The sequence below is a fragment of the Brienomyrus brachyistius genome, chromosome 1 (genome assembly GCF_023856365.1).
Source record: "Brienomyrus brachyistius isolate T26 chromosome 1, BBRACH_0.4, whole genome shotgun sequence".
Taxonomy (NCBI): Eukaryota; Metazoa; Chordata; class Actinopteri; order Osteoglossiformes; family Mormyridae; genus Brienomyrus; species Brienomyrus brachyistius.
In genome coordinates this window covers 47,305,521-47,325,802 of record NC_064533.1, presented here as the reverse complement: position 1 = coordinate 47,325,802, position 20,282 = coordinate 47,305,521, and the positions used below count along the sequence as shown (strand labels likewise).

General features: G+C 41.6%; 3 protein-coding genes across 4 annotated transcripts; 1 reads left to right on the top strand and 2 right to left on the bottom strand.

The window, feature by feature from the left end:
- Nucleotides 1-845: 845 nt before the first annotated feature.
- Nucleotides 846-7,204, bottom strand: LOC125743133 (OX-2 membrane glycoprotein-like). Of its 2 annotated transcripts, XM_049015825.1 has the most exons (6): nt 6,447-7,204; nt 4,763-5,039; nt 3,698-4,027; nt 2,815-3,117; nt 2,361-2,462; nt 846-2,219 (listed from the first exon to the last, which is right to left on the bottom strand). In XM_049015825.1, the coding sequence occupies exons 2-6, from the start codon at nt 4,857-4,859 to the stop codon at nt 2,107-2,109; spliced, it is 945 nt and encodes a 314-aa protein (XP_048871782.1). In that variant the 5' UTR covers nt 4,860-5,039; nt 6,447-7,204; the 3' UTR covers nt 846-2,106. The 2 variants fall into 2 exon arrangements, with proteins under 2 accessions (XP_048871782.1, XP_048871791.1); XM_049015834.1 differs by lacking the exon at nt 6,447-7,204 and having other exon boundaries at nt 4,763-5,113.
- An 882-nt stretch (nt 7,205-8,086) lies between these two features.
- Nucleotides 8,087-10,845, bottom strand: LOC125743143 (cell surface glycoprotein CD200 receptor 2-like). The gene is made up of 6 exons (XM_049015846.1): nt 10,727-10,845; nt 10,575-10,619; nt 9,816-10,121; nt 9,433-9,702; nt 9,154-9,268; nt 8,087-8,677 (listed from the first exon to the last, which is right to left on the bottom strand). Exons 1-6 carry the CDS (start codon nt 10,785-10,787, stop codon nt 8,641-8,643), a joined length of 834 nt encoding a protein of 277 aa, XP_048871803.1. The 5' UTR covers nt 10,788-10,845; the 3' UTR covers nt 8,087-8,640.
- A 2,439-nt stretch (nt 10,846-13,284) lies between these two features.
- On the top strand, nt 13,285-20,282 carry si:ch211-214p13.7 (uncharacterized). Its single transcript, XM_049015871.1, has 4 exons — nt 13,285-13,566; nt 14,304-14,326; nt 16,149-16,177; nt 18,102-20,282. The coding sequence occupies exons 1-4, from the start codon at nt 13,538-13,540 to the stop codon at nt 18,279-18,281; spliced, it is 261 nt and encodes an 86-aa protein (XP_048871828.1). The 5' UTR covers nt 13,285-13,537; the 3' UTR covers nt 18,282-20,282.

Here is a 20,282-nt window from a genome sequence, read left to right as displayed (position 1 = left end):
AAGTTGTGGGAGGCGTAAAGACAATTTCCCTACGGGGATCAATAAAGTATTGATTATCATAATAAGCATTTATGTGTACAGCTGTGGATCTGTGCAAAATAAGCCCTACCATTGCAGCTACTTATAAAAACCTAACAAAATTTTCCACTAAATGAAATGACTTATGGATGACAGTCAACAATGTGACAACAACTTACATATTCAAATTTTAGCTCATGGTTCAAGGCAGTGTTTCCCAACCCAGTCCTCGGGGAACCCCTGACAATCCATGTTTTTGCTCCCTCCCAGCTCACAGCCAATCAGGAACACTGAATTCCTGGTACAGGTGCACTGGGAGCTGAGAGGAAGCAAAAACATGGACTGTCCGGGGTTACCCAAGGACTGGGTTGGGAAACACTGGTTTAAGGGTTATATTTTAAAATTCTGCTACTATTAACCTCCAGACATGATTTTGCAATTCGCATCAAAGTAAACTATATCATGTCTGTGATGTATTCACTTCTATTACAATTCCTAAATCAGCATGTTGCAATTGACATATTTTTAGATTATAGCCATTGATGGCTGCAGGCAGAATGATTGGGCTTTTAAAAATCCAGTCTTTAAGTTGTTCTTAATCTCATAAATACATGCCGTCTTATTCAGGAGCTTTGAAGACCGAGAGAATGACGTTAGTGCTAGGATTTCATATTCATAATTCATTTAAAAGAGATGTAGGTTTCACTGCCGTGCACACGTGCGAGGTAGCTCATTTGCATTAGTGAAGACACGAGGTTTCATCAATTCATGACCGCAACTCAAAAGGAAAACTCATAATTTGCCCAGGCCAAATATATACAAAGCAGTCGTGAAACAAAAGTCACAATTTATTTAATATGAACACTGATACACTGATATACATTCCATATCTAAATGCCAATAAGTTATCTGGAATACAATATAATATATTATTAATACAAACACTGATAATGAAATTGTCAAAGGAACAGTGTAAAGCCATAAAACACACATTGGCTACAAGGTAGAGTTATTTTCAGATTCACGAACGAAACCAGACATGGTTTTATAAAGTGCCTTATCTTTGCTTGTGTGCAAAAAAACATTTCAGGTACATGTCACATACACTGTCAGAAAAAAGTACCAATCTCTAAGGGTACAATTACTTGTCACTGGGGCTGTATCCTCAATGGATTGTCATTTGTACCCTAGCTGTAGGTACCTTTTAAGGTACAGAAATGAACTCTGAGGAATATTTTTGTCCCATTTTGGGTACATTAACATTGTCTGTGTCTTGGGGTAGCAAACTGTGCCAAGATTGGACCCTTTTGTCTGACAGTGTATATTAAAGTTACATTGAAGCAAGGAATTGTAACAGGAAACACTGCAAGGTCATTAAACCAACCCAGCAAATTTGTAATAAATAAATTGTTAAAAATAAGTAAACATTTAAGTTTACAGTCGAATCTATTGGTCAATAAATGAAGCAAATCATTTTAAAAGCCCATTTGCATTATTCATATAACGTTTAAAAATAGCACATCTGCGATAGCTTAGTTTTGACTAAAAACATTGACACGGTATAGTTTTCAGAAAAACATTCGAACATGCGAAAACACAAATTGCACGGTAAACAATGATAATGATTCTTCCCAGTAGCATTTAGCCAACGGGAAACCACAATGACAGCTCCTGATAGGCCTATCAGTACCTATTAACGATGTGGGGCTGTTCCTGGATTTTCTGTCTTCGTTTGCCCATGTGGGACTTCTCAGTTGATGCCTTCTTGCATCGTCACTCTTACTGAGGTAGCACTTTTATGTTCAGGTACAATGTCAGCATTTGGAGGTTTTGGGCCATATGAACGCATACTAAAAAGGGGGGGGGGGGGGGGGCAAAGCAGGCTAATTCAGTTATTATTATATCCATAGGCCTTTAGATCCTCGTGCCCATTGCTTCCGGGATAGGCTCCGGACCCCCCGCGACCCATAGGCCTTTGGAATCGTCCTAACTTGCCCCCTTTTCAGGTACACTGGCATTAAGGGTCTCAATCCCTGAAAGGAAGCGCATCGCGATAACTTCTATCACACGCGATGTGAGCCCCCTCTGCTATACAGAAAGGCATGAGGAGGTGGGCAGACATCGCTCCGCGGCTTGGCTCTCCCTTTCACTTGCCACCATAGAGTAGCAATGGCATCGCTGTATAAAGCTTCTTGCACAGCCTATAAGGAAAGAAATCAGATACATGACAAACGTGGAGGGACTAGACATTATAAGTGCAATCAAGGTGTACATGCCCGAGAGTAAGATGTGGGCACACGATCGTTCAGCGTTAAACAACGTGTCACTCGTAACATACTTGCCTTTTTCCCGGTTTGCACCATACTTTATTAACAGTGCAAGCAGGACCACTAAAACCAGAATCGTCAGGACTCCAGCCACCGCTCCAGGATGATAGCTAAAATCTGCGAAGCAAACACGAACGTACAAATTAATTCAGCTTCCTATAGATTCCGGTTTGCGTATTTTGGTTTCACTTTTAAGAGTGAGTCCGATATATGTTGTTACATATAAAACTCGCCGTATGACTTCACGAAATCCCCAATTTAAGATAAGGCTTCACGCACTGTAAATCACATGAGTCATTTACAGGAACGAAGGTCCAGGAAAGTACCTATGTATTTCTAGAGTGACACAACCCCAAGAAATGTCCCAGTGACAGCTAGCGTAATCATCTAAGTTACGTTTAATCGCATGGTCTTGTTTTTCGAGCGTAATAAAATACATTTAAGCCAGCGATAATATGAAACAAATCACCTTTATGGATCTCACCTTGGCTTGGCAAAATCGTGCTATTGAAAAGGTAGATACGTTCAAATCTGGAGCCAGCCACGCAGTCCACGTATTCGTCTTTAAGATCGGACTTATCGAGTGTCCGGTTGATTGACACGGTGGCGGTGCCGTCCTCGTTGTGGACCACCCATTTTTCCACCTGCCAGTCGGATCTGCTCCATGTTACCTCCGGAGCTGGTTTACCCGTGGCCGAGCAGCTGATCACAACCGCGTCTTGCGGCGTTTCCTTGTTAATAGGAATCAGATTCGTTGACATGTCGGATATTCCTTAGGAGAAAAGATGCGAAACCCTCAAGACCTGCACGATTCAAGTGTAGTCAAACTGCAACCTGCATTTATAAATAATTTATATAGTTTTCCAACATTTTATCTAATGATGAACTGATTTCGTGCACTTTCTCAGTTCCATTCCTTAGTAATTTATTACAGAGATCGTGGCTAGAGCAGGAGCCTTTCCCAGACAGGGTACAATAAAGGGCCATACCCTGTATAGGTGTCAGTTCGGAGCGGATCAAATACAAACTCATATATCAATTTAGACATACCAGTTAGTATAATTGCATGACTTTGGGATGGGGGGAGGAGGAACCGTAGTTCCCAGAGAAAATCCGTGTGACACATGGAAAACCATGGGTGTAAATTGGCGGCCAGTACAACCCTCCCCCCAAATAATTAACCAGATTGCCGTGGTGAATGGATGGGAACCACTCCCCCAAAAGTTCAATCGATAGTTACACCCTTGGGGTCGAATATGCAAACCCCGCTCAAGATCAAGTCCATTTTGAACTTCAGTTGCATATAATGAATTATATGTGAGACTACTGTAATGAAATAGAACTTCAAATACCGTAGACGGTCAAACACATCTTCTCCCTCACAGATCCACTGGGATAGACGTGGAAGGTGCAGACGTAACAGCATTCGTCTGCCATGGAGACACGCTTCACGGTAATTGAGGTCGAGTTGAGCAACGCCTCGGAGAAAACTATATTTGATTTCTTCACATTTTCCCCAAATCGTGTACTGTACGTAGCCAGGTCATGCAACACGTTGTTTTTCACTGCCTGCCACGTGACTTGAGAAACTCCTTTAGGGTCCGAAAGGTGACAGGAAAAAGATGCATCTTCTCCAAAGGCAGCGCTGGTATCCCCCTCTGCACTTATTTCAGTCGAAAAGCCTGGTTGGGGAGAGAAAAAGTACCCTTAGCCATTATGCAAGATAATATATGACACGATTTGCTAACTGAATACAATTTCACTTTTGTATGTTTCTACATATTCGGTTAGACGACCAGGAAACATTTTCTTGACAGAACATAGAACAAGAGATAACATATCCCGAGACATAATAATCCAAACCCGCACATAGATCGCAGAATGTATCTGAAACGGGAGCAGTATATAGGGGAGTAAAGACATCTAACTTGTCTCTCTTTGCATTTTAAAAACTCAAATATATAATCTTTATTTTTTCATAACAATTGTCCGAAAGTTATCCGCTGTCCTCAAACCTACCTCGATGCTTACTCCATAATAGATGTTATTAAATCCACTACGGTTACGGTTAGCATAGTTTTGTTGGTAAGAAAACCATTCTTGCAATCTAGAGACCATCTGTCTATTAAACGATTGTTGAATTTGCTGAACAATACTGAAGGCTGTCTATCACTGCTCAAATCTTCAAAAGTGCAGTGGAAAAGTAAAACACTTTCTTATACGTATAAACATGCGAATCCTCATCTCTCACACAAAAATGTAAATACAGAATTCTGTTGTATTTATTTATTATTTTTACTCTTCCGATGTCTTGGTGAAAACCAGTCAGTCTGTGTTATAAATATGTTATCAATAGCTGTGTGGGATCATTATATAAAAATTATAATCCATGTTATAAAGTAGAGAAGTCACTTTACCTGTTGACAGTGAGCTGAAGAACAGCATCGATATTAACGCTCTTGCATCCATTTTGCTTCGCAGTCCTCTGCTATCTGTAGACTCGACTGGCTGCATGTTTCTTTTATGAATGCTTTCTGTGTTGGAGATCCCCCCCCCCCCCCCCCCCCATAAACCAGAATCGACTACATTGGGAATTTTGGTAGAAATATAGTTGCAATTCCGGCTTCAGCACGTGAAACACGTATCCCGGCAGTTGTAGTCACGTGGTCTATGACACATCCTCCACGCCGCTCGCTAGACAAAATAATAAACACGATCTTCAAAGGTGAGTCAGTAATAACGTGACATGAGTGTGCATCTCTGGTAATTTCGCAATTCTTTGAATCAAGTGAAAAACCTGGCCAGTCCGGGGGGGGGGGGGGGGGGGGCAGTAAACACTTACCTCACTTACCTCAGGGAATCTCAGCTATTAACTCCATATTTAACATAAATCATGGGTAATATGTTTTATTCTGCCGTGGGACATGACTGCTGCTTACACAGCAGGAACAATTTAAAATACAATTGTAGTAATTTATTTATCCCAGGGGGTACATAACGTTTACAAATACAAACACCTAATGGAAATGAAGAAGTTAAAATGTGATTCTGTAGAGCCATGCACCATATTTTCTGAATATTATACTGTCCATGGCTGTTTGGTCTGTTCTAAGAAAAAGTTTCAGAAAAATTTCACAACTGCCCCCTCCAGAATTTCAGCATCCATCCATCCATTTTCCAAACCGCTTATCCTACTGGGTCGCGGGAGGTCCGGAGTCCATCCCGGAAGCAATGGACACGAGGCAGGGAACAACCCAGGATGGGGGGCCAGCCCATCGCAGGGCACACTCACACACCATTCACTCACACATGCACACCTACGGGCAATTTAGCAACTCCAATTAGCCTCAGCATGTTTTTGGACTGTGGGGGGAAACCGGAGTACCCGAAGGAAACCCCACGACGATATGGGGAGAACATGCAAACTCCGCACACATGTGACCCAGGCAGAGACTTAAACCTGGGTCCCAGAGGTGTGAGGCAACAGTGCTAACCAATGCACCACCATGGCGCCCCCAGTAATAATAATGATAATAATGATCTTTAGTATCAGTTTCAGAAACTGCACATTACAATAAACATGTGTTGACATACTGAAGTTTACTGTAATGTCTGGCTTCCCATCCCTTGGTCAGTTCCTCTTATTTACTTACGGTCGCACAGAACTATGACTCATTATATCCCATAATGTCATTATGTCAGTCATTCTGATAGCAGGTATAATAAGGTGAGCAGCCAATCCTCTTGTTCAGCAATGGATATATTGTGATGTATAAATATAATGACACCTGTCATTTTAAACAGTGGATATTGTGCGGTTTCCAGAAGTTTGTGTTGTGAAATCATGGTGTGATTTTGCTTCAATTGAAGTCGCTTTTTTTATGTGGTGGTGTTGGTGATCTGGACCTTGTTTAAACACCCCCCCCCCACCTCGGCCATTAATCTTAGACACAGAAAATCCACAGTGCTTGGTTTTCACATTAGTCTGTAAATAAATGAAACTGAATGTCATGGTCTTTTCCCAGTAATTGTCAGCACTGTGGTTTCGCTTGCAGAGAAGCCTTGGTTCCTGGATATTGTTGAACTGACCACACGACTTACTGGTCGTATAAAGCCGTTCTGTTTCCCGGTGAAGACAGCTGGGTTACAAAGACACCATGGAAGTGAAGACAATGGGGGCAGCGAAAACACCTGAATAACGAAGACAGCAGAATAGTAGCTCAAGCACCAGGAGAGGATATGTAATTAGGCTTCAGGGCTGACACTACAATCAATGGAAACAGTCTGTAACTTTCAGATAAATGTGTTGTTTAAAAGGCAATGTGTGTGAATGCAGAACTGCGCAGGAATAGTGACCATCGACTGGAATCCTGTCCGCAGCTTCATAGTAATAAGAATAAAAAGTGAAAGGGTAGGGCAGGCCTGACTCATGTCCCCGTGTGAGGTTCACCAGCGACATTCAGGCACACTTGCATATATAATCTATCTTTGGATAGGGTTACCAGAGGACTAGTCTTAAATCAGCATTTTAATTTTGAGTTTTCAGTTCACTGACCAATCAGGCAGCGCTTCTCTCGTGAATATTAAAGTCAGAGTGCCAATGGTTTCCGGAAGTTGAGTGGCTGCCATATGTTGGAAATTGATGTTTTTTCCTTCACTTGGTGCTCCACCATAACTTGCAGCCCTGGGTCATACAGATTGCAGTACTAAACCGGGACAATTTGCCGATTTCTGAAAAACCGCCCGGACAGGGGTGTAAAAAGAGCACGTTTCCGGGGAATCCTAGACATGTCGGGTCATGTTTTAGCTGGTGATGTATGCATGATTTACTTAGCCCCATTCGGTATATTTGGCAAAAGTTTCCTGTATGTATTAAAACGAAACCTCAATTGAATCAGTTGCATAAGTTCTATTCTACCGAACTTACCAGAGGTGAAACGTCCATTCGAAGGCAGCTGAGTCATCGGTGAGTCATCTGTGTGCTGTCATTTCATGGATTCGTAGTGATGCAGTAGGTCACTGGAACCTGGTGTTGAGTGGTCCAGCCCTGGCAGAGATGAAAACAGCAGGGCCTCCGCAAGAAGGGACACTATGTATGTGGCGGGGATGCATAAAAATGTATCAAGGAAGCACCAGACTCTTCTCGTGTTATGAGGTGTTAAGAAACTGTCCCATCAAACACTTCTGCTTTTCATAAGAAGTTAAAAGTACCAGAAATTGTTTTCTTCTGCTCTTGAATAGTTTGTTTCATAACAACTTTGTACTTAATTGCATTAAAATGAGTCATTAAAAAGCCCCAAAGGACAACAAAAAAAGTGTTTTACTGTTACTGGAGCAAAATCTAGTTTGTTGAGTGCTGGAAAACACCTGTCAGTATTAAGATGTTAAATTTCCAGGGAAGGTCAGGCGTCCCTTTGGAAATCAAAGATGCAGCTGATGTGCAGAGCACTTCGGAAATATACCCTTGTTTTATGTTACTTTATTTTTTTGTTTTAGACGTAAAATATTCTTTTGCCATTAGTCAATATTTTTCCATTTGCTGTTAAGAAAGTCGTTTTGATTGTTCGACATCAGGTATAACTGTTAGCAGTTCATATAAAAACAGCTTGGATCAGATTACGTGTGAACTGGGAAATAAGGTGAGAAACCCACTGGTCTTCGTATACCAGTCACCGTCTGCCATCTGCTGGCGATACGGAACACTGCAACTGTTCAATTTTTTTTCAATAACAAGCAATTCGTCAAAGGTATTGTTTATTACCAAAAGTGAAGTCGCCGTCATTGTGCAAAACCTACAATTCGACATGCATCGTAAACATACAACCATGCATAGAAAGTCTGCTCTCTTCCGAACACGATGTTTCAGAAAAACCCGCAGTTACAGTGTAATTAGTGTTTCTGCCAAAAACAGCACGAGTGAAAACAAAAGCCATTGGACACGTAGCAGGTTCACTAAATGACCAAGCCTGAGCAACAAGCACTGCAAAAATTTTTTTTAAATGATAGTGGGCATTAGGTAAAGTTAAGCATACCACACAGCAAATAGGTGTGGTTAGTGGGCCACAGAGGTGGAGATTTCAGGTCCAGAGAGTACAAATCCAGGACAAGATTTCGCTTCAACCAACCATTTCAGTACTCTGTGATTGTGACTCTTTATACTCAACTGGTTGTTGAAACAAAATCTCGGTCTGGATTTGTACACTGTGGACCTGAAATCTCCACCTCTGGTGAGTGATGTACCCTCTTAGTTCCTAACTGGTTTGCTGACGTCCCTCTGCATCAACGGCCGGGTGTGTCAAGTAGACCCTGAGCAGAGACGTCGCTTCCTTCGGCTGTGAACAGGCAGCAAATAAATGGGTATTAAAATTCCCCAATGTTTCCTACACATTAATAAGCTCAAGGCAGCTGTAAGTGACCCAAAATCAGTCATTAGTGGCAACAGGACGAATGCAAAAACAGACAGTTTAAAAACGTTTGGGTGCGTTTGGGTGTGTCTGTGTGCGTGTGTGTGTGTGTGTGTGTGTGTGTTCTTCCCATCTTGTGCTGGTTTCCTACTATAGTCTATTGACATATAGTATGCCTACAGGTGACCCTGGTCTCAACAGAAATTGATCACCCCTTACCCTAACCCTAACCCTTACCCTCATGACTGGCTAAAAGGTGAATGACTAAACCATAGACAGACTAAATAACTGCGTTTGAAAATTTCCACCTCAGAAACACTGCAGGTATAAGTGTGAGCAGTAGCTTGGCATTAGTGACAGCTGGTGGAACTTAACAGCTAAAAGACAATAATTTCCCAGCATACCCCATTGCTTTGGAAGGTCTCCATAAGATGTAGCATGAAGTCACGACTCCAAACAGCATCAAAGCAGCGCAGACCATCAGGACGCTGGACTGCAATCCAAAGATTGATAAGGATCCTGCGAGAACCAAAATATGTGTGTTTTAGGCAAGACTTCCTAATTATAGTCTAGCATTTATGGTTGTTATCGTGTTTAAAGCTAATCTGTGTTTGACATAAATGTTAGTTAAGTGCATTGAGAGAACAGCCCCATTGATTGTAAATTTGATAGGTTAGACCTACCCCGAGGCTGAGGTGTCTCTTTGAACCCCCCCGGCCAGCTCGGGTGTGTGACGATGCAGCTCAGGTTCTCTCTGGAGACACGGCCAGGCAGGACCAAGCGGCTCTCCACAGTGTAGGTGCCGTTTGAGTTGCGGGTGGAGGTCTGGTTTGCAGTGGAGTTCCACTGGGTTCTCCAGGAGATGGAGGCTGCCGGGTTTCCCCCCACAGCTGAGCACACAGCCACTGTCCCGTTGTGGAGCTCTTCCAGCCTGCTGAAGATCTGTGGAGGCACTGAGGCAAAACCAAGAACAAGGTTCAAGAACCGAGATGGTTTTTCTGTGTTAAAGTACCCATAGAAGGTACCTTCAGCCCCCACATCCCCTTATAAGCCATTTCTGTCTCACCTCTTGCAGATACCGTAATCTCTGCATTATAGGTTCCTCCCCAGTAAGCCGTCTCACAGAGATAAACTCCCTGGTTTCCTAGAGTGAACTGAGGAATGTGCAGGTAGGATTCTCCGCTGGTTCCGTTCCTCAGCTCCATCCCATTCTCACATGTGTCATGGCGACTTCCGTTAATGTGAAAAGCCACAGAGCAGAGCCTCCCCTTCAATTTGACTTTCCAGATGCTGTAGATCATCTCTCGCCATGTTTTATTGCTGCATGTTATATTAGCACCTTCGTTCAGGTCGAAAAATTTGTGCCTGTTATCTGAAAATCAGTGGGAACATATGTGTGATGCTGTAATCGCATACATTTGTTTATTACCACAATAATTGTACCAATAATGTATAAAAATCCTTTCATTTGTGTAACATGATTAAATTGTTTCCTACAGTGTTAATATGTCATTATGTCATATTAGCACTGCCTCCCACACTAAGAACTAAAATGGTCCTGTAGTCTGAAAATGTAAACCAAGTTCAGCTGCCCAAACCATTAGACCTCTTAAAACATCCATGTTCATACATCCTATTAGCTGCTACTGCATACTTTCTGTTTTTTACATCATGCGCATCTGTCTGTTTGTGAAACCGGTCAAAGTATAACTCACTGTACGAATTTCTACGGTTGGAGCCTATTCCGGGTGCAGTCAATCGGCAACAAAAAAGGCAAACACATAATTGTTACTCAGCATTATGGTTAATAAATGTATTATATTACCTATAAATGGTGAATTGGTCAACAATTCTGCAGTGATTTGTTGTCCTTTGACAAAAGAAAAAAGGGAGAGAGTCAAACAACCACTGTGAGCTAATCCAAGGTGGTAATGAGTAATTAAATGCGGATAAGTCATCTTCTACAGGTTCCGTTACCTTTGTTGAAGCATAGGAGAGGCACCCAGACGATCCTCATGGCAGCCCAAGCAAAGTGCATGTTAACAAGCCCCTACCAGCGCCACATATGGCAGCTACCACGTTGCTGCTGGTCTAGCCTCAGATAGGAAACAAGACGCTTTTACTGATTATAGGAAATGAATTGCATTTCTGTGACAGAGTGCCGGTGGTCGAATTTCCTGTTTTTGGTGTTCAGAAAGTGGTACATGTGTTGCGGTTTTTCTTCTCGATCAATCAGGAGCTCTGCATATTTAGTCTTTATCGTAACAGCGAAGTTACAGCCAAGGCTCGACACTGAAGAAGCGTATCTAATGCCATGTTACACGCATCATTTGTGTACTTTCTCTTCTTACCAGATACTTTTGTCACAGGAGAATCTTACACCATCATCTCTTCCAGCGTGTTTCACATCTCAGTGAGATTCTCCCAGCACCATGTCCAATTATTTAGTTACTTGGCCCCATGATTCCCAGTTGAAGTCTAAGCAACATCCTTCCTGTCATTGTCACTTGAACAACGAAATTGAAAAATGCAATCGACTCAATGTGAGGCATAAGAATAATAAAAATATATTAAAAATATACAAATTGCACTGATGAAATATAAATTTTGGATTTAAAGTCATGATTGCTTTGGGATAAAAACTGTATTTTAGGGGATTTGTCCTGGTTTTCATTGTCCTGATAGATTAATTGCTTGATCCATGGCTCTGTGTTATGATGTATCCTGCTTTTGTTAATAATACCAGATTGTAGTCATCAGGTGTCATAAGATGTAGTGTGGGTTAATAATGTGGGTCAATACAAGGCGAATAAACATGCTTGTCTGGTTAATCTGATGTGATGTAGCAGCATCCAAAACTCCTAAAAAGGTTTACGTTCTGCTACAAACTACATTGACTAAATCTTGTTGTCCAAAGATGCTCTTCTCTTTGTGTTACCTAGGTTTTCCCTGCAGGATACTTACCTTAGATGATGCAGGACTGAGATTTTCAATTCGAGGCAAGTCTGCACACACATTTATATGTATGTAAGAGTTTTGTTACCTTGCAAATAGTCTGTAGGGTTATTCCAGGTTTATAATGGAATAATATAGATTTGCCGTAAGATTTCTTGCGTGAGCGTGAGTCGGAAAGCGTGAGCGTCACGCCGGATGCATGAGCGCTGGCCTGGGATGGACTGAGAATAAAAACTGGCCTGGGGCTTTGTGGGGCCCCACAGGCCCACGGTGAATTTTATCGGGGGGAGCCCACATACCAACCAGCCCACCAGGAAAATTCCTGGTAATGCCAGATGGCCAGTCCAGGCCGGGAGTTGGTAACCCTGCACTAATGTTATTGTGAAACAGCTAGATGCGTCTTTCAGTCAAGAAAACAAACCCAAGCGAAAGAACTGGAGTATCCAGCCAAGTACAGCAGCCTTTCCGTTTTAAAGTAGTACAACCTGAAGTAACTCAAAGTGTCCTTCCCTACTTGGATTAGGTGGTCACTCTAAGCTAAGAGCAGTCTCAGACACACAAGTGGTACAATATGAGTTTGAGATAAATGAGATAATTGAACTAAAGAAATATATATTAATAAACCGTTAGTGTTGTATGATTTTTTTCTTTACATTCATCAATCTAAATTGGTATGTTTTGCTCATTAGACTACTGATTTGACCGCGCGCACGCGTAAAACGATCCTCTTTTTTTGGTCACTGACAACGGAGTGGAATGATGAATTTGAACTGAACTCATCCACCGCAATGCATTTCTCTCACGCAATTCCTTCATTCACCAGCAGATGTAGCCTCCAACCGGGGATCCGGTCACCGTATAGGTTTGCGTGCGCTTCCTATAAGTCAGATGGACAGTGACACCATATACAGCCTTCAATACAAAAAAAAAAGTTTCCGTGAATATATATGTCAAATTGAATTCCTAAAATAAAAGAACACTACCACATGTTTTAGTCTCAGTCTGGGGAGTAATTTAACCATTTCAGGTAATACAATTGCTAAAAAAGACTGACTTCCTGTTTGGAGAAGCCGTTGAAGGAAACAAGTTGATCCTTAATATCATTTATGTCTGTCTTGCATATATCATGTTACTAACTTTTTTTTGTTACTTTTAGTGATGAATTTGTGTTTTCAGTGTTTCCATGTGATTATTTACATGTATTTGTGATCTGCAGAATCATTCAGAGCTGGTCCAGTTTGCATCTGCCTTTTACAGACTGGGGGGGGGGGGGGGGGGGGGCGGGGGGCGGTGGACACTATTAATAGGGACAGAGGTATCCAGGTATTATGTTGAATCTCTAACTTTAATTTTCATGTTAATTTGTTAAACTGCTAGCTTTTGCATAGTTATTGCTACCTGTGTATGTCACGCTAATAAACCTTCATAACCTAATAAATCTATGATACTAAGAAATTGAACTTCTTCTGCGTGTGTGTGTGTGTGTGTGTGTGTGTGTGTGTGTGTGCAGTCAGAGATACATATCAGTGCACTAAAAAAAGTACAACTACAGGAAGTATTTCATACAAACACTTTTGGTCTGGCTATACCCTCCACCCTATCGTATCATTATCTCTCTCTCCCTCTTTCTCTCTCTCACTCACTCAGGCTCTCTTGTCCTCTCCTTCGCTCCTTTTATTAAGTTCTGCCTCTGCCATCAGCTTTTCTGCCTTTCTGTAGGACGCTAACTGCAGGTGAGGCTATATTCCGTAGCATCTGAATTTTGGATGTAGTTTTGGATGACCTCTGGCACGCCACAGCCTTGGTACCTGGAAAACTGTTCATCTAAGGATTATGGGGTGCTGCTTATGCCGGAGAACGAAGTAAGTAAAAAAAAAAAAACGCATAAGAAAACAAGCATGAAAAAGAAGAGTAGAGGAGGAGAAAGAGTGGTGATATACTGGCTGTGTAACAGACGTTGAGACAGAGGGTTAGAGTCTGTTGTAGATTTGCCGGCAATGTTCTTTCATGCCGGGTTTTGCAAGCTCACAGGGTCTGTGGTTTCCTTAGCAGCTACTGGCAATAAGCCACACAGCCAAGGCCTGTATGGCGCTGCTCCAGTTGCTCGCTGCCACCTTTACAACATCAGCATGGATGTCTAGTGTGGTCGGCACTGAATGACACGGCAACGCATCTCTGCAGTGAAGCTGTCCAGCCCAACTACAGAGGGAGGTGGTGACCCCTCCAGCTTCCGCTACACAGCTTATCCATTTATAGCTTTACTGTAGAGGCCGAGTGCGGTTTGTCCTGCTACTCTGCTTTGGATATTTAAATCAGCATCATTTGACTCCGTTCATATTTTCCATATTTTTCAGTTTCTTGTTCTCTGTTGCAAGCTTTTTCCAAGCCCAGACAATGAGGCTTGGCTTCGAATTTACTATTCAGCTGAAAAATAGTGAAACGGTACTGCGACAGGTCTGAAAACGTCCTGGAAGCAGGCAGACTTTCGCCATTCTATTACTAGTTTTTCGTGTCTTGCTGGAACAGTAAGTGATAGTTTATTTGTGAATATCAGCAATATTATAAATACACTACATGTCGCTTTTTTTTGTATTTTCAGAAAAGGGACGGAAGATGCAGATGGTAAGTTTGTGGTGAAATATAAGCAGCTTTCATGCAATTGTCAGCCAGTGACAAGAGGCTCCAGATTTGCTTTTTGTGTGGGGCGATATACACTAAATGCCTTCCGGGGGTCTCTGCTGTCGTGAGAATAATCTGAGGACAAAATATAGTAGCGACTAACATATTATTTCATGAGGTATGTGCAATTAAAAGACTCCTACCCTGTATGGATGTAAAGTCCTTTGAAAAATTGGACTTTAAAAGATGTTGTAAAATACTTGACATAATTTGATTTAAAGTACTATGCAAAAGTCTTAAGGCTATTTATCTGGCTAGTACTGTAAATGTATACGTATTTTTAGCGTACTAATTAACAGTAACAAAAAAAAAGAGAATTTCTCCTTCCATCGTGTTGGATGGTTAGATGAACCCCACGTCTGATTCCCAAACATCTCCTCAGGGGCACCATAACTATTCTATGTGTTTGTAAAATTTCACCGTCAGTTCAGTTAGTGAATTAACTAAATGAGTTTAATAACTCCAGGAGGTATTGATTAGTCAAACAAAAAGGGGGGGGAGAGGTTGTCGAAAATATTTGGGTTTATTGGATGATTGATGCGAATACTGGGGTGACTTTCGGAGTTGAGGCTGCGCTGATAACATAGTTTTACACAAATTATCTTCGTGACTAACCAAGGCCTTTGCACATCCGCAGCCGGCACGTGACCAACCTTCAACGCTGAAATGTGGTTGAAATAAAGTCGGTGGTTGAAAAACACTGAAGCAGAGTGTAGTGCTAATGGTTGCACGAAGGTTAACAAAAACTTTAAATCATTGTTACAATTTTAATCTCTACACTGAATCGCCGGAATGTCTACAACGTACAAAAGAAAGTCCTGTCTTTTAAATTACGGACATCGTTATTATTTAAGTGGCATTTTTAAACATTTAGATCATAAGATCATTCAAACAAATAATTTATATATTAAAAATACAGGCATCTGTCGACTTACGTCCTATCAAGTGACGTTATTATAAAGTCCATTACATGTACACATATTAATTGCTATAGAGTACCATGTATATATTACAGTACAGTAGCTGCTTAATGTCTGACTTATACCCAGTGGCCGTGATCCCAAATGCGGACACAAGCTGACGGACAGACCTACCTGTATAATAACCACAATATTTTTATTATAATGATTATTATTATTATGTGCCGATATTATGATATCGTTGCTTCTCCTCTGCTTCTATTTTCTCAGCATGTATTAAAACCCGTAATAAAACCAGAGGTATAGTCCCCATGACTTCCTTCCTAAGGAACTTTAGGGCTGACAGGATTGTTTCTAGAAATAAAGACTGACAGGTCTACATTAATGGAAGGGCTTGAATCGTTGCCTTACACTTCCAGGGTTAGGGTCTCAGTTTTAGACTGTATCTCTGTGTGAATCCTTCGAAAGACATGCAGTTTGGTGAATTCACTCCTCTAAATTGCTTGCAGTGTGTGCTTGTGTGCTCTAAGGCCTGGTATTCTGCTCCAGGTCTTCTCCTGCCTTTCTAGGCCCTGTGCTATCAGGGATAGACAGCAGAGTTGTAATTTCGATATTCGTTCATTTTCAAAAGTCAATGTTTAATTCAAGCTTAATTCAACATTTATGCAAGACCTAAATTCACGGTCAATGGAGTTTTGCTTGCACAAAAATGTTCTGAGGGCAGAAGGAAAAATGACTGGTTCAGAGAGATAACCAATCGGATTGTAGAAGAGGTGGGGCTAAGAAATTACAGGAGGTTGGACCCACCAATCGGATGTCTTTCAATCACTACTTCTTGTTTCCAGATGGAGATGACGGTGCAAACAAAGAAAATGTAAGTACTGGAATTATCGATTTCTCTGAAGTAGACACTGGCATATTGAGGAGGTCTACAAGACTGCTTTTCAAAACAGCAGGAAGACTCGTGAATTGGCACTTTCACACTGCCAGAACCTTTTAGTGGAACCAGGGGCTTCCGCCCATTACCTGGCTGGTTTCAGGTCATTCCCAGCGTCTCCTGTTTTACCATGTTCTTGTGTACTGCTGTCTTAGAAATTTTGAACCTTGAAGCAACCTGCTGTTCAGCACAGCCTTCTGCCAGCAAAATGAGCATTAAACCAGGATTTAAAAATTCAGATTTTTGGGGTCCTGGTGAATAATAATAATATTTTTTTTCTCTTTTAATACAACTATAGCATCCAGCAAACATAGCCACACATGTTTATCAATTTTGGTGGAGAAGTAGTGCAAGATTAATGTTATGGCAGGGTACCCCAATTATTTCCCCCCTTAGGGCAAATATACTGCCTGTTGCATGATTCAATATTTAATTGGACCTCCTTTAGTTTTGATTATTATTTTCGTCCAAATTCACAATAATTTTTTCACAGAAATCTTCAGTTGATAGACAGGAGAATCGAACCACTCAGTAAAGTCTTTCAGCACATCACAAACACTCTCAGTCTGGTGCAGGTCAGGACTCTGTCCCCAATTCATGGGTGAAAATGGTTCCTCTTGCTCCCTGAACCATTCATTCACAATTTGAACCTGATGAACCTTGGGACTGACGTCCTGGTGGATGCTAATGCTGTCAGGGAAGGAAAGAAATCTATTAACCTGGTCGTTCAGTGGATTCAGGTACTCAGCTGCCTTCCTTGTATTGCTGCATAATGTTGCAGAGCTGTAAAAATTATCCAGTCACTGGCTGTTAAGTATTTGCTTATTTAAATTCAGACAATGGAATTTTTTTTGGCCCATCAATGTAGATACAACAACAGTATAAAATGTTGCTTAAAAAAAAAAAAAAAAAATATATATATATATATATATATATATATATATATATATATATATATATAATTAAAATCCCCCCCTCTACTTGGGGCATTGGACTACAGGCCAGGTTAGCTGTGTATAAGTCTGGCCCTGACAGCCCTAGATAAAATTCACCCCTTAGCGGGGAGGATCAAACATTTGATTCTTGCAGATGGGATTTGATTGTGGGCCCTGTCATATGGGATAGGGATTGTGGTACCAAGAACAACAGTGGTGGGATGGTGAAAGAAGAACTTTGTAGGTGTTTGTCAGGGAGAAAGAAAAAGACAATGCAGTGCATTTGTTTTTAGGGGGGATGCTGTCCTCAACAAACTTCAAGGTTTCAGATGATCATCAGGCATTAAACAAGTGATAATGAAGTGGCAAGAAAATAGAAATAGAAAATGCAATAAAATACTGTAAACACTTTCAGGGGAGAAACCATAACCTTTACACGCACCAGTGTCAGCTGCTCTCATTTGAATGCATAAATTACGCATGGCCAAAAAAAGCACCGAAACAGAGTATACGAGCTAAATATAAAATAAGTGTCAACGTATGGGTTATCAGGGCTGTGGTGAACCATTCTGAAAAGAGGACTTGTACGAGAGGTAGGGTGACTCAGTGCCCTAACCACAGAAGGTCAACAGTTCTAGCCTGCAGGCCTGTGAATAAGGCCCTTAACCCCATAGTCCATGGATGCTCCTATGGGTGGCTGACCTTCTTGGCCAGCTTGCACCTTGGTCACCCACGGAGAACTTAATCAATGAATCAATCAAATGTTGGTCTTTACTCTGTAAGCCTTATCAGATAATTTTGCTTCAGCTTTGTACAGTCCTGGTGAATTGTTTGACCCATAAACGCAGCACCTGAGATTGTACAGCTTTGCATCTGTCTTCTGATGAGCAGTTTGGACAATGCTGAAGGCTTGATCCTCACAATAGGGTGAGGACAAGGAAGAGGTGCTGTATGCCACCATCGACCACGGTACCAGCAAGGGCACTGAGAAGCCTCTGGTGATGGAGGACAGCTGCGATTACGTCATGGTGAACATTCCATCCATGCCAGCACACCAGCCGTGCGAAGCCGAGGACGTCACAGATGAATATGTCCTCATGAGCTGATCCGTGGGAGATGACATCACAGCACCCTGCCCACCTCTCTGTTTGTCACTGCATCCCAGATGAAGTCCTTTTACAGATATTACCAGACATGTATTTTGGAGGAATAATTTCACTTACAGTGCTAGGGATTTGCATTGTCAATTACCTTTGCTTTTCAGTTATGCAAACGTTTTATAAATGTTTGACGGGACGCAAAAAGAATGACATATTTTACATTAGATATGGCTAACAATTTTTTTTTACAGATTATTAATTTCAATTTTTAATTTAAAAAAATATTCTTTTAAATTATTTGGTTTGCTAAATAAATAAAATAAAAGTACCGTTTTTGTAACCCAGCAATGTCCTTGTTATTAAAGGTTTCCTTCTGTTCTTCATAGGACTTTCTGTGATGCACTAACATGAACTGCATATGGGTCATACAGGACCAATACGGCATATAAGAAGTACCAGCTTAACAAACTAGGCAACCAGGAATATGAATGCATGTCCATTCATCCATTTCCTGTATCCGCTTCTCCTATTCAGGGTCACAATTTGACCTTTAGGCGACTCGCTGCTTGTAAGATGGCGCCAGTGTGTTTGCCGTGCCGTCTGTCTCAGATGCATTTGTCCATGATTTTGTTGTTTTTTTTTTCGTTTTTTTATTCCTAGTATTGAGTTGTTGTTGGTTTGTGACCGCCGAACCTTGCTGGATATACAGTGCGCGGGAAACGCAGCGGTCACAGCGCTCTGGAGCAGGGCGGCTTCCCCGTGTTTCTCATGATTTGGTAAATTACCATGTTGTGCCATGGTGCTCCGTGGACCCTCCCGGCACCTGGTTGGTTGGTACCACCTGTCGGCTTGGATACGGATGCCCAGCTTCCCAGGACCTTTTCACTGCGCATCTGCAGAGGCAGTGTCAACCACCACAACCTTCGGCCGCCGAGACAGGGACCCCGGACGGCAAGTCTTCCGACTCCTGATAAATCCGCCCTGGTTAATGCAAGGCCGCTAGTAAATAAGACTTTTATCGTAAATGACTTACGGTTTGGATTCCATGTTTGTGACTGAAACGTGGGTGAGTTCTGGTGAGTTAAGCCGCCTTTCCGAGCTTTGACCCTCTGATTGCATGTTTTTCAGCTATCCAAGGACTACTGGTCGAGGAAGAGGACTTACGATCATTTTTAAGGATAAATATTTCTGTAGACAGTTAATCTCTGCCTTCCTTTGCCAGTTTTGAGCTAACCGTGTCTGAAATGGGTCAGCCCCTCCCGGTACTGTGTGCGGTCATCTACCAGCCCCCTAAATATAACAAGGACTTTATTGGTGACTTTTCTCAATTTATATCAGAAATTCAGTCTAAATATGCCCGGGTATTGATTGCTGGAGATTTTAACATTCATGTGTGTTGTCCTAAAACTCCACTTGTAAAAGACTTTTTAAATCTTATTGATGCTTTTAACTTTATACAGTTTGTAAATGGTCCTACTCAAGTACATGGCCACACACTGGATCCTGTTTTGTCATGTGGTATTCAGGTCGCAAATGTGAAAGTTTTAGAAGCAGTGTTCTCTGTTCATGCTCCGGTTTTATTTGACATTTCCACTCCATGTCATTTGGACAATAAGTGGTGGAGACTGGGGACGGTTGCAACAAGTTTTTGCAACCGTCCCTAACCTGCCAGCCATGACAGAACACCATGTGCTAGCTATTCAGAGTCAGGGAAACATGCTAACAATACTTTTTAAAAGTCAACACCACAATGATTTGAACTAGGTATGTTTTGATTAATTAAAATAAAAGCTATGGACAGTAAGTAAAAAAAAACAACTTGCAAAAAAAATTACTTTCATACCTTCAAAACAGTTCTTTTTCAATAAATGCAGCAGCAGATGATGAAACTCTATAGTTTCTCTCTGGTGGAGAGAGGGCCTAACTGAGCATGTGTAGTATGAGTATCATCACTCTAGCATGTTTCTAATTGGAGAAATAAGACTTGTTGCAACCGTCCCCAGTCTC